At 38.8% G+C, this 14,272-nt stretch overlaps 1 protein-coding gene across 1 annotated transcript in view; it reads left to right on the plus strand.

The window, feature by feature from the left end:
• SERGEF (secretion regulating guanine nucleotide exchange factor) overlaps positions 1–13,405 on the plus strand; it is a 161,640-nt gene extending 148,235 nt beyond the window's left edge. Inside the window, exon 10 of the mRNA XM_019474522.1 lies at positions 11,124–13,405. Coding sequence (XP_019330067.1) covers positions 11,124–11,290 — 167 coding nt within the window. The 3' untranslated portion in view covers positions 11,291–13,405. The remainder of the gene's footprint in view (positions 1–11,123) is intronic.
• Positions 13,406–14,272: the final 867 nt, after the last annotated feature.

Raw genomic sequence — 14,272 nt, forward strand, 5'->3', positions numbered from 1 at the left:
CTAATTCTTTTCCATCCTAGCTTTCTTCTAGGTTGCTTTCTGTAGCTGCTCCTGCTCTGTGATTAGCCTAGTGCCAGCTATAAGATGGAAGAAACTGGCTTTCTGCAAGGACACATGAAAGAACAGTGAGGCCAATGCATGAAGGAGACCCCATATTTCCAGTGTTTCTGCTTCCTCCAAAGCAAGGAGAACAAAGCTCTCGAATTGTTAATTTGGTCAAATATTCTTTCAGAGATAGAGTTGGGTTTTTGTGGTGGTTGTTTGGGTTTTTTTGTTTGTTTTTGTTTTTATTCTGAAGAATACTTTGTTATCCCAGGTCTCTGGCAGATACAGTCCTTCCAAAATGGTGCCAGATATTCCTGTCTTGATTCCAGCTAGTTTCCTCTTCTCCCTGAGGTTATGCAGAGGATCAGATGGGATGGCGCCAAATGGCATCTCAGGGACCCAGCTTGCATTGTCCATTCTGGTCTTCTGACCTTCTGGAGCTGGCATGGTGCCTCTGAATCCCTATGCCCATCAGCTGTTCTTTCTGTCACTGTGCCAAAGACAGATTTTACTTTCCAACCTCAGATCCCTGCACCTGATGCATGAATGCTGTCTTCACTATGGCTATTTTGCCAGGGTCCAGAAAAACATACTAGAGCAGAAACTTTCAGAAAACATCTCTGCAGTATTAATTGCAGGAGGTTTTCATCTCGGGACACTCTTTCGTGCTTGCCTTCTTCCAAGGACTGACTTGATACATTCCCTCTACTTAAGGAGCTGCCCCCAACTGAGAATTTAGGTGCATCTTATACTGATGGAGGCAAAGTGGTGAGGTGTCCCCAAAACGTACCTTGAACCCTATGCAGCAGAGATGTTTGCCTTTTGTAACCAGAACAACTCAAATTGTGTCACTTGGCACCCAATGGCATCCCAAATTCTGCCTGCATTTCTTTCCCAGTCTTGCTCACTTCTAGGTAAGATTAGGCAAGAGTGGTATGAAGAGTAAGTGTACAGACATCTGACACACAGAGGAGGCTGAAGGTAAAAATGTGGATAAGCTGTGCTGCAGCAGTGTTATTCCCTGACTAAATGGCCTGAGTTTGTAAAAGGTGTGTTTGCACACCCATATGTACTCCATTCCACTTCAGGGCTAGGGTCTCTTTAGCCCTGTGTGTTGATTGAAATGCTCAGTTTTTGCCAGCTCAGTATTGAAACTCAACAACTTTTTTTTTTTTTTTTTTTTTACAACAAGAATTATGGATTTGTAATTAAATAGTATAGTGAATAAAAGTAGAGAATAGAGTGAAATTTGTCCATACAGATATAAAAAGGTAAAAGTTAGCAAGCTGTGCTTTGCATCTTGCCCAGAATCTCTGTTCTGCGCTAGAAAAGTATGTAAAAATCTGTTTTTATCTAAGCAAACTAGTCTTTGCTTTTAACAGATATTGATGGCAGAGCTCTTCCTTTGCTTAGTATCAACAAGCAATTCCTCCAGACTTTGCTCAACAGTCATGTATGATTTTGAACTGATGTTTGGAGAAATAGATCCAATCCTGCCTTCTGGGCACTTCTTTTTATGAAGCTGTCTGCTTTGATTCTCTTCCTGACCGTTTTTAATTCTTATGGTATGATGCTTATTTTGTAATTATACCTGACATAGCCTATTCTTCCACTACTTCTTTTATATCCAATATTGACCATTCGCTTGTTTTTTTCCAGAACACTTACTAAAATATAAAATATTGCTCTAAAAGTACAGCTAAAAAAATAGAGGTGATATCCCTAAGGTCCTGGTCTTCCTGGCTATTGGTTACCTGGGAAGGGAAAGAAAATTTGTGTCTCCCCTCTGGTAAACATTATTTGGCTCATTACTTTGCATAAGTTTCTTGACTGGGTGATATGGCTAAAGTTTCCGATCTTTTCCTAACCCTTAAGAAAAGGGAAGAGCTAGAACTCTTGGGTTCTGCTTTACAGCAGACCCTGAAAACCCTCTCTGAAATCAGAGAAATGGCTTAGCCATGTAGATGGGACTGAGGGTGCAGTTTGTGGTAGTATTACTTTGCAGTTTGTTTGTTTTGGGGTTTTTTGATTTTTTTTTTAAAGTGTTTTTCTTCAGTATTCAGCTACTGTTTTACTTGCAGTCGAAAGTTAACACAAGCCCAGCCCTGCAGAGCCAACCTCAGGTAAAAACATTGTGTTTCATTTGCCCCTTTGAGCAAATGTGGCTTGCCTTTGGTGCACACACTTGAAGTAAACCTCTTTAAAGTCTGTGTTTGAAGTCTGAATTGTGGGATTAATTTTTTTTGCTTGCTTTCATCTTTTGTCACAGCTCTGTCAACTACCTCTATTTTCTTCTTTGAAAGGGATGCCCTTAGTTCACAGAACTATGGGAATAATGGTTTTAAGCGGCAGCGATGTTAACGTGGGGATGTTATCAAGTCATTTACTTCTTGCTCTTTTTCTAGGTGCTCAAATGACCCAACCATTGTTGTATCTGAGTAGATCTTGAGTTACCCCATTTAGACCCCAACACAATGGCAAGTATAAGGATCCCTATAACAATAGGCACAAAAACTGAGACAGACAGACAAAGCACGACCCATAGGACTTTTATTAGATGTGCGCTTGCACTACAGTACAGTGTGGTATAGGCACACTTGAACCAGATACAAGTAGGTTAACTCAAGTACAACAGTTGCAGCACAGAAGAAATGTAATCCACAAATCCTGCCCAGAAAGGAGGGTTAGTTCATCCCGAACTCTCTCCGACTACAGTTATGCTATAGCTTGTATCAAGCTAGGTATTTTAAAGCTCTCACGGGTACACATGTACTACAGTGCTGTCACTGTTAAAACTGCACTGTGATGCTTGCAGGGGAACCATCATCTGAGCCATTGTGTTACGCTAAGATTACAACTTGAAACTTTGCAAAGTAAGGCATCCTAACGACGTCACTGCTGAGTTGCAACTACTTTTGTTCTGAGGCAATGTTTGCGTAGCTGTGAGAAAATCTACTAGTTCAGTCAGTAAGAAGGAAACTGAGAAACTCAGTGACCACTTATTTCCTTGATTTTTCTTTTTGCATTTCTAACACTTGAGCTCATGACTTCTGGACTTCACCTCAGATTACTTGTTAAGCAGGGGAGAAAAGCCCTCACTTGTTTAATATCAACAAGCAGTTTTTTTAGACTTCACTCAACAGTAATGCACGTTTGTATCATGTGTCTTGAAACTTGTCCAAAATGCAGCCTTGCAATTGATAAGGGAAAAGTCCAAACTAAAGCCCATTTAAATGCAAAGCTATTTTACAGAAGATGTCCATATGGAAGGTTTACACATTTGACTTCTTGGTTCTGAGTTAGAGAATTGTGTTCTGCAGAAAAGGACACCTTCAGAGATAAACCCCAGAACACTCACTTTTGTTCAGTGCAAACAGCCCTTCAGGGGAAGAGAATAGCAGTCAAATGATAAGAAATTGTAGGTAAATGTGACCATATGGAACATCTTTTTACCTTTTGTTGTATCGTAAGTCATTTTTATAAGCTGCCAAGGACTGACAGCCATATATAGCCTGGTCTGCATGATCACCTTAAAACTACGTACTTGTAAGTAGACCAATGTATGATACAAAGAGTTGCTTTATAAAACGTGTTAAGCACCAAAGCATTTCCAAGAACAAGAAGATTTTTTTCTTGTCCAACCTAGCTGCTCTTTCTTGAGGAGAGGATTGCTGAGAGCCCGGTTGGGTCTCTTGTTTCGGACTTCAGCCAACGAAGCAGGAGAAAGCACCATTTCACCTGCATGCTGCTGCTCATCTTGCCGTCTGTACCTTCTCCTGCTCTATGATTTGCTTAGTGCTTTGAAAGCTACATGTAGTACTGTAATGCAGTTTGAGGGGTTTGTCAGATTCTTGCTTCTGCATTCTTCACTGAACTTTTTGTCAACTATTACTTTTTCTAGGCCTGTGCTGAAGATGGCCTTCAATTCTAGGTCTCGGATGTAATGTTCTAGGGCAGAATGAATCGCAACTGTCCCCTCCTTTTCTTTGTATAATCATTTACATCAGTTTAAAGTGTGTGTAAATTTGAAATGGTAATGCTTTATACCCGGAATACATGGGTGCAAATGGCCATGGCACCATATGGTCCCATGGGACACTTGAATGACTCGCACCCTTCTAGATGTGCTTTGACATACTGCTTCATCCATTTTATTTTGCATGGACGACCTCTTACTAAGCACTTAGTATAAGGTATTTTCTGTATGTTCTGTTTGACATCATACAGAGGGTCATGAAACTGCAGTCTCTGGCTCTGTGATGAGGTCATGATTGTCTAGTTCTGGTCATACAAAGTTAAAGCACTGTGATGCATTTAATGCCTGTCATTTTGAGAGGCAGGGTTGTAAGTTCTGAATGAATGTCACACTCTGCCATGCCTGATATTCCGATGGAGCAGACATTACTGCCACATTCAGAGCCTCAAGACAAATCTCTCCATTAACTAAATTGTCAGGTGTTTTTGTCCTGTACTTGAGAGCAAAATTTAAAGATTTTCTTGTCTTCTACAGGTGTAAAAAAAAGCATCCTTAATGCTTAATCCTCTCTGCACTGCAGCTGCTTCATGTATGATATAATCCTCATGTATTGTCAGTGGACCAGATACGTTCAGTCTTGCACAAAGTCGTGAGCCCAGGTTTTGTTCTGTGTTGAGTTGGAGATGCTTTCCTGTTGGGAAGGAATTGACATGTTTGAGTAAAACCAAAAGGAAAACCTTGTGCAGTACGGTGAGCTTTAGTCATAATAAGTACCATTGTGTGTTTCCCTGTGAAAACAGAAATGTAAACAGTTAATCCTTGCAACAGATTTCTCTCCTTGCTACCTTTGCAAAGCCAACATCTCCATCTTACAGGACTTCAGTTTTGCCACGGAAACTGTAAAGGTGCAGTGGCCCAAGAAATCTGTAGTTGCAAGTATGTTGCTTTTAAATCCTAACGTAAAGTTTTGTGAATTTCTTCCTCATGTTTTTGTCTTCAAAATGGCAATGCATAACTGAGAAGGGAAAAATAAAATCCATCATAAACTAGCCTGAATGGTAACCTAAACAGTGGCTAGTTTGATGTAATATGGAATGATTCTTTTAAATAGATGCATATTAATTTGTGCGGTGAGCCATTCAGCTCCTGCTTTGAAGTGCCCTGTGAGAACGGGACAAAATTTCTATTGTCATTGTATATTAGCAAGATAGTACTGCCTCTAGTGAACAGGCTCAGCATTTGCCTGATAGCTTAAAACAGTGCATAGGAAAATGCACAGCATGTTCATATGAAGCTGCTAAGGCTTTTTTTGGTAAGTGCCATTCTTACTGATCTTTCCGTACTTCTCTGCATTGCTGTATGTTGGACTCCCTCCCCATATACAGTTTTCAGGCCATGCTGGATGTGCCACATTGCCCTTCACTGCATGCTTGGAAATTGTATTGTCATAAACATGATTCTTTCCCCTTCCCATTTTGTAACTCTTGGCTATTCGTATGCTATGGCAATGAGGATAGAAAAGATTAGATGTGCTCTGTACTGCTCTTCTGTTTGCCATTTGTGGGATAGATACTGATATTGAAAGAGAAACTAGAAATTAGATTTTCCCAAATGAAATTAATTTCAAAGGACATGTGTAGCCTTATTGCTCCATTTTATGGTATCCCACGTACCACCGTGGCTCCCTAAGCCATACTAGGCATCTTGTATACTCAAGTTGATTTTCTGACTCTCTTCAATAGTTAGTTGTATATTGTAATTGGATATTTTGACAGTTGGCCTTGAGGCCCTGCTGTATTACATAATATACAAGTATAGGCAGAGAGAAGGTCCAACTAACAAGACAGTGCTTCTGCTGTAAAAAAAAAAAAAAATTCACATATCAGTTTAGAGCACCAAGTCAGAGAAGTCCACATCATGCAGGCTTCATGCATTTGTTATGAGTAGCTGTTTGAGGCCATTGGAAGTTGTTCTTTCCAAGTACCAGGATGAACCACAGATGCATTACCTGAAGTCATCTGATTTTTCACTTGTGTAAAACCACTGCTGAGGAGGGGACTGAGTGGTCTAGGTCCGCTGCCTGGGGAGCCACTAATGATGTAAAGGTGGAGTGAGGACAGATTGTTGACTGGAGGCTAACTTTGAAATCAACATGTCTTTAGCACCATGACTTTGCACTTAATATAAAAAAATTATGTTGTTTCCTATCTGTATATTGTGTTAGCACTGCAATGCCTGTGATTTTTATCCAGCTTACTCACTGTAAAGTCAGACGCACACTTCTGAGGGTTGTGGTCCTGAGCAACTCCAGCAGCAATTGGATGGGCTGCCTGGAGTACACAACAGCTTGCTCCTTGAATATGTGGGTATAAATGTAGCTCCATAATAAAACTGGCACTATATGAATCTCTTAGTTGTTTTCTACTTTTGGAGGTACCATATAATGTCTTGGGATCATGTCATCTTATATTCCACTTAACAGACTTTGCCTTTAATAAGATTTTGCAGAATGCTTAGACTTCACTTTTAGTTACTAATACGTTTCCATGTTTTTCTGCAGAAAACAATTGGTATCAACCCTGTTTCTTAAGTTCTAAAATTGCAAATCTTTTACGCTAATGACAGAATTGTTGCTAACAAAAATACAAAAGTTTAGAGGGATATTTCTTTCCTTTTATTTTACATGACACCCTGGATTGCCAGATGTCCTGAAAAAATAGGAAGACTTACTCACTTGTGTTTTACAACTCCTTGGGAGAAGTATGGTCTAAATCTCCTTCTGTGTAGTGTTACTTTGTTCCTTTGAATGCTTTCAAATAGTCAGGGGGGGATGGCTGAGACACCTGAATTTTGTTCGTGGTCCAGCCCTGATGCTGTTTAAAGTTGTTTGACTTGCCCTGAGCTGATCTCTTGCCTACTGTAACTTTATCTATAACTCTACTCTGTAGAGTAGCACTAATTTAAGGTTAAAAAAACCAATAATTTGAGGTATTGTGGAGTATTGCTAGGAGCACAGAGCCTATACAATAGAGCTGTACTAAAACATTTTAACGGATCCTTAAAATGTGAAGCTGTCTGATGAATAGTTTAGCTTCAAGATACTTGGATTGTCTTTAAAGCCAACTTCTGTTTGTTTGTGTGGTTGGAAGAGTGGGAGAGGAGAAGCAGAAAAGAGACAAGCTTTTAAAGATTTCAGTGATAAGCCTCCAGGGCACAGGCTGGTTTAGAAGCAGACTGTAGCCTGAAACTAGGCCGCAGTGATATTTGTAGCTTCCTTTTTCCACTTTTCCTTGCTTCACCTTCAGACCGATTGTAAGGACGTGATTTATCGTAACCTGTCTTCAGCTGTTTAAAACTGATATGCCTAGGGGAAGACTATCACTTGGTCTCCCTCTATAGTCACCAGAGTGAGATAGATTTGATTTTGACACCAGTGTTTGGATAAGATGAATTGCCTGTTGGAGAGATGTAGATGACTCTATTGGCTCTTGAGGAAAACTAGAGGATAACGATCTATAGCTAAGTTGCTTGATTTTTAGGTGGCTGAAGTGCAGTGAATCTCACCCAGAGCATCTTATTTGCTAACATTGATTCTTCTCATCTGAAGAATACTCAGCAATGAGGAGAGACTCTAAATCCTCTTTCCCTAGGATCCTGTCCTCTGTCCAATACGCTACAGCTTTATTTTACCTAGAAGTACTTTTCTCCAGTTTAATCAACCTGTGGATTGCAGTTGGCACTTCAGTTACCTTGAAAAAAGCCTAAATAATTATTGCAAATAGAAGGAGGGCAGTAGCCCCTTCCTGTTTTGTGTCACCAAAACAGACAGATTTGTTAAGGTGTTTTTTTCTCCCCACTTTTTTTGTATATTTGCAGGTTTTTTCCCCCCAAACATCATAGTCTTACTCTAGAATTTCATTAGTGTGGTTGTGAACTCAAGTGAAATTCCCTTGGGATTATGCTGTGTTGCCATGTGAGTTCTGTGGTTTCATTTGTACTTTAAGTATTTATGTTTTAAAAGGGAAAAGGTGAATGCTATGTATTATGCTGTTTCATTTAACCAGTGCATGGAGCAACTTTCCCTCCTCACCTCACCAAACACAAATCATTTGGTTTGAGAACATGCTACAATGCTTGTTTTAAATTTAGTTAGAAGCAATTTGTAGCTGTATTAATACGTATCATTCTAATGGTCTCATCCTGGGAAGGTATGACACAGGCATAAAAATTGAATTTTCTCCTGAAAGCATGTAGGGCTGCTGGGGCTGTGTTGAGGTTTTTATCAGCAATAAACTGTGAATAGAAGCAATCAAAAAGAAAACAAGTAAAAAAAAAAAAGTGGGGGGAATGTGGGGGAAGGAAAAAGAATTGAAATGAAATGGTGCCCTTTGTCCAGAGGCTAGCCATTAGTTCCCCTTAATGAAGGCCTTTCCTTAACTCTGCAGATATTCCTTCTATGTAATTTTTTTAATAGGTGCTTCGTTATCTTCAATCTTCATTGACTTCAACTTCTGTGCCAGTGATTCACATAGCTGCTTGTTCCCTCCTGGCCAGTGTCACCACAGCCATTTTCCCCAGCCCTCCTGCAAGTTTTGTTAATGTTATTACAAAGAAATGGACTTTGTGTTTTCTGCAAATTCTGTTTTCTCTGACACAAATCTAGCATCTAGCTTTTTTTATGTACAAACCTTTCTCTAAATCTTCTACAGACAGATGTGGTATAGAATACCTTTTATTTTCACAACAATAGTTCTCTGCCTTTTAGCTTTCCTGACTTCTGACTTGATGGTGATGAGAATCATTATTGTGGCCTGTCATTCTCTATCTGTCAGCTGCCCTTTCATCCCTTCAGATTTCTGCCTGGCTCTCCATATATGTACGAGACATTTTTGTATAAGACTATTCATAACTCCTAGTTACTCCGTTTTTCTTTTGCCAGTTTTCACTCTTGGCCCATTTCAGTAACCTTGGAGCTCACTGGAGTCATGTAGAAAGATCTATCTGGTGGCCTTTCTACATGCTTGGAGAAATAAAGGCTGGAAAAGACTCAGTGATCCTTATTTTAGGGGAGATGTTCTTGTCTGGGGGTTTCCTAGCTTGTAAATTTTTCTGTGATGTTTTTTCAAAAGATGTTTGACTAGATATATTTATCAATTTGAGAGGTTAATATCCTACTGCACTGTTTCTTTGAATATTTATTATGCCATTAATGTTCCATTGAGCAGTTTATAATTCAAGGTGACCAAAAACTTTCTGGTTTCCTCTCTCTTGTCCTGATGGGACAGGATGGAAAAAAAAAAAAACCAAACCTTTTAGCCAGATGTAGTGAGTCTCCATACAAACACGCAAGTTGTTGTACTAATGGCTAGTAGGTCTAGTAACAAAAAGCTTACCATAGTCATCTTATTAATGTAAGGGCATGTTATATTCCCTTTTCATTAAACTTGGAAGTTTTCCCACTCAAGTAGGCTTATTCTGCAGTTTCCACATATTAACTGTGCAAAAGAATGCCTTTTCTTAGGTGCAGCTGGTTTTCTTTCTTTGAATTTTTTCCCTGAATAATTGTTCTGTGATGTGTCTTTAGTCTTGGTTTGTGATGTCTTTTTCCTGCTTGTTAATATTTACACAAATATTTTACCTGGAACCTTAAAAAAAAAAAATTCCAATTAACCTCTTAGAAGTTCTGATCTGTTGATATTTAAATGGGATATGCTGCACATCTACTTTTGGGTACTTTTCTGCAGCACAGGTATGTGCATTTGTGATATAGGTTTGGCTGTCAATATTGCACATGCATAGTCATGAGAAAATCTGGTGCCTTCTAAGATAAGAATAACGGAACTGCTGTATTAGGTGAGAAATATCTAGCCTACTGTGACGTTCTAGTGGTGTTTTGTTGTGTTCCATTGCCTTAAAGATTGTCAAGAAAATTAAAGGTCATTGTTTAATTACATCTGACTTTAGTAATGTTTACACTTAATTACAGAAGAGGAGAACTGGAATATAGTAACATGTATAGAAAACAGATGACAATGAAATGTTACTGGATTTACAGGAGAGAAAGACGGTCCTGCTAGCTTTGCAATAACCTGTTTCTGAATTTTGAAAAGTAAAATTATTTTAGAATTATGATTGGGATTGGATTTTTTGAATTTTGGCACTTTTCTTCTCATTATTTGGACTCCAGAATGGTACTTCATGCTGTTAATACCTGCTGCTTTTCAAAAATAACAATTGCATCAGAAACATGATTATATTGCAGGGTGGCTTTCTTTTTATTACAGAAAGTCACAGGCACAGTCTGTGACAGCCAAATAAAGAAAAGAAAATAGGGAAGAAATATCTCTTGTAGTTCAGAATAAGAGGGTTTTTTTGTGGATTTTTATTATGCCAGTCATTTATAGAACAAAATTTACATATTTTGCTTCAAGAAAAGAGTACTATGGGATAATAATAATACATGGATCATGATTTGGGATATAAAAGAGTAGATGTTACAAAAATAAATAATAATGAGGGAAAATAAGGATAATAAAAGCAGTGAAATTATGTCAAAGCAAGCAGAAGTAGGATGATTATGAGTAAGGCACGTTGTCGGAGTCTTGTATTTAAAGGAAAAAGGTGAGATGTGAACTTGAAAGCAGGAATGAAAAGTAATTTGGCTGCTCTGTGACTCTGTGTTCCCCAGTTCTACAGATCATGCTGTGAATGATTAAAGTCGCTGGGCTTGGTTTGTGATAGTTTTGCTTACTAGGGGGAACTTGAAAGACAGCGATTCCACATAATTTCAAGGGAAGGTCCTTAAAATACAGAGAGATTTCTGTGGGCCTTGTATAAATACTGAACCATGTATTTACTAAGTGATTTTCAAATGTCTATGTAATTTTAATTTCTCTTATGTTGTTAACAATATGGAACAAGATAGAGAATAATTCATTTGGGTTTGTTTACATTTTCAAGAGAACCAGAACTTTTTTCCCCACTTTAGCAGAATTTCTTAGAACCTAATTAGAAGATGACTTGACAAATCTGCTCCCCAAAACTAACTAAAGCTGTTGTGTTTCTATGGTCTTTATTCTATATCTTGTATCCTCTCTTTTAGGTGGCCAGTGCTTCTCTTGGGGATGGAACGAACATGGGATGTGTGGTGATGGCACAGAAGCAAATGTTCATGTCCCAAAGCCAATCAAAGCCCTTGGTTACGCAAAACAGATCTTAATTGGATGTGGGGCAGGACACTCCATGGCTCTTTGTCAAACTCCACGTTAGACTCAGCACACCTGAAATCATAGCATCATGGATGTGGACGGACATCTTTGGATTGCGTAGCTCAGAAGTGCTACAAGAGGATTGCCCATGATTAACACAATAGTTGGAAAGTGCAGAAGTAGTTTTTTCTAAGACTAAAAGGAACAAGTATGCACAGAAAACTATAATATTTTAAAAGTTGTTTCATGGGTCCTTTTCACAGGAATTTACTTTCTTACCCACAGATAGAGTGACAAACATTTTGCTTTGATGCAATACCATTGAACAAAGAATGACTTTTTCTTGTTCTTCTGAGAAGTCTTTGAGGAAGAAACAGGCTGCTTAATTGCTTATCATTGGTGTGTGATATAAGGAAATGGTCTGAGAACGTAGTGACATAGGGCCCCTTCTGGTCTTTTATTATTGTATCTTTATGTCATGATGAGCATGCATTGCGCCTGCCAACTTCTACTGGAGTTGTGAGCTCCCAGCATCTCAGAAAATCCAGTTTGCATCATAGAGAAATGCCAGTGAACATAAATAGATGCATACACACATTTTAAACAGAAGATTAGGATTTAAAAAAAAAAGGAAGTATAATTTAGAAGGCTGGCAAAAGGGGAAAATGAGGCCCTTCTGAACTAGCTATACCTTGATTAAACTGTGAAAGGAGCAATATTTCTGAGGAATTATCTTCTGTGCCAGACGTCAGTTTATTATAGGTTTACAGGGATGCAGATCTGCATGAATTATCATTAACTTGCAAACCAAACTTGAAGTTTCTGAAGCTACTGCTTAGGGAAGAAAAAATTCTAAGAGCTCTTGGAAACAATAGAAAAGTTCTTGTCAAAGGGCATAAGTCAGTTGTAGCTGTTGAGGACCATTTGATCTGACATAGCTCCTGTGTTTCCAGCTGCCTTTGAATAGGAAGACATCAAAATCTAAACGGAAAGTTTTTACAAGTTCTCCAGCCTAAAAGGCAAACCAGAATGCTCCTAATAATTTCAGGTTAGTTCTCACATCTGTTTCGCAGCCCAGCTGAGTTATTGTTCAGAGCATGCCCACAGTCCTTGTTCCAGGTGAGTGCTTGGCAGACAACGTAGGCCTAACACTTGTTTTGGTAGGAGAAATGAAAAAGTGTAAATTATCTTCGGATATTATTAGCTGCCTATGTTGAGCAGAATTTTGGAAGCTATTTATAAAACTGTTCTTCACACAAATACAGTGGATGCCTTTAAACTGGATGTTTACCACCCACGATAGTTACATTTGCTGTGGTATTTGATGTATTTCAAGTTCTAAATATAGAGCATACTACTGTGTGGTAAATGCACCTTTTAATGAGACCTACTGTTGCTAAACAGTGGTTTAATTTTTAAAGCAGGCTTGCCAGGGAAGAAGCCTTACAGAATTACAAAATACTCAAGAGAAGGGCTCTTAGGAAATAGGACAGGAAGACTTTCTAATGATGTATCAGCTTACACATGAGGGGGGAAGGAATTAAGGTGGTAATACAGGCTGCGAGGGTTTTCTTCCCCCCTTGGTTTTACAGCAGTTATAGTTCATGGCCTAATTTTCAAAGGCATTTTCTTTTTCTATTCAATGGATGAGAAACTTGAACTGACTATGAAGCTGTTTCTAACTGTATTACAGATACTGAACGAATCTGTAAGAATAATCAAATGGGTCCTCTGCAAAAAGTGCAGAATTGAGACTTCTACTGTAAAGTGTTTTTCTTAATCCATGGTTGTGGTTCTTCATGGCAATATACTGTTCCGGGCTGTGACCTCTTGTACTTTTTACTTATCTAAGTTGCTATTTATTGACTCAGTGCCATTTTCTAGCCTCTCTTATTATATGCACTGAACAGTTTCTCATGCTTTTTTTGGCAGTTCTGTCTGAGGTTTCTACCTTTGTTGTCCCCCAAAATCTGTGTACCGAATAAACATACTATCTTGTTCCAGTAATCATACCCTCTAAATAATTCTGTTCCTTGATTAATCACAGCTAGTATGTGTGCCCTATAACATAGGGGTCACTGTACTGAGCATATTTTGACTGTGTATGCTGTTGCTGCGGTTCATTTCAGAGGAGTGCCACAAATTATGTAACAAATAAACGTGACTTGGTTATTTGAAATGTTGTTCACTTTTTCACCTCTGTAACACGAACATACTTTTGGAAACGCAAAGGATAATTTGGGGTGATAAGGAGGAAAGAAAGGAGTACTTTGGTTTGTTCCTGGTCCTGATCTTGTGTTTCATATCTGCATCTGATCTTCATCTTTGAAAGGGCAAGAACTGCATTTTCTCTCCTTTGTTTTGCCTGTATAGGTTGAAAACTTTGGGAGGTAATGACTTGTCTTGAGAGCTTGACGTACTAAATGCTTTGTCGTCGGTCAGGACTTCTAAATGCTGCTGTAGTATGAAGAGTGAATAATAATTTATTGTAGACGGTACATGGTTGAATGTCAAAAACAAGTTGTTGCTCATCCATTCAGAAATGAATGCCCTGTTTTGTATGTCAGTATGCTTTGTTTGCAGAATAAAACATTGTACAAAATCAGCTAAGGCTTTCTACTGTGAGGAAGGGAGCACACAGTGAAAAGCTCCTAATCAAGTGAAGAAGCCTCCTTCCTTGCTGGTGTCCAGAGCTTAGTGACTGTTATCTGTTGATGTCCTGATGGAGAACGTCAGTCTGCGAGGCAAAATGCAGAGCCAGTCTGCTATGCCAATGCTTCTGCAGTGCATGCAAAGACAGACTTCTTTATGCAGGTCTTCAGTGCTAAGCAAAGAAAGCCTTTTATATAAGTATTCTGCGTTCACATTCAGATGCAAATAAACTGACAAGGTTTATAATACATATATATATAACACTGGAACAAGGTAAGCAAGTGTCTGTGCAGCTGCTCTCCCCTCCCATTTTCTGAAAATAAGCAAACCTGCTAATGAGCTGACATTCATGAGGCAAAAACGTGAACTTAATATCACAGCTTTGCTGGAG

Source organism: Aptenodytes forsteri, unplaced genomic scaffold, assembly GCF_000699145.1.
Source record: "Aptenodytes forsteri isolate BGI_AS27 unplaced genomic scaffold, ASM69914v1 Scaffold8, whole genome shotgun sequence".
NCBI classification, from domain to species: domain Eukaryota; kingdom Metazoa; phylum Chordata; class Aves; order Sphenisciformes; family Spheniscidae; genus Aptenodytes; species Aptenodytes forsteri.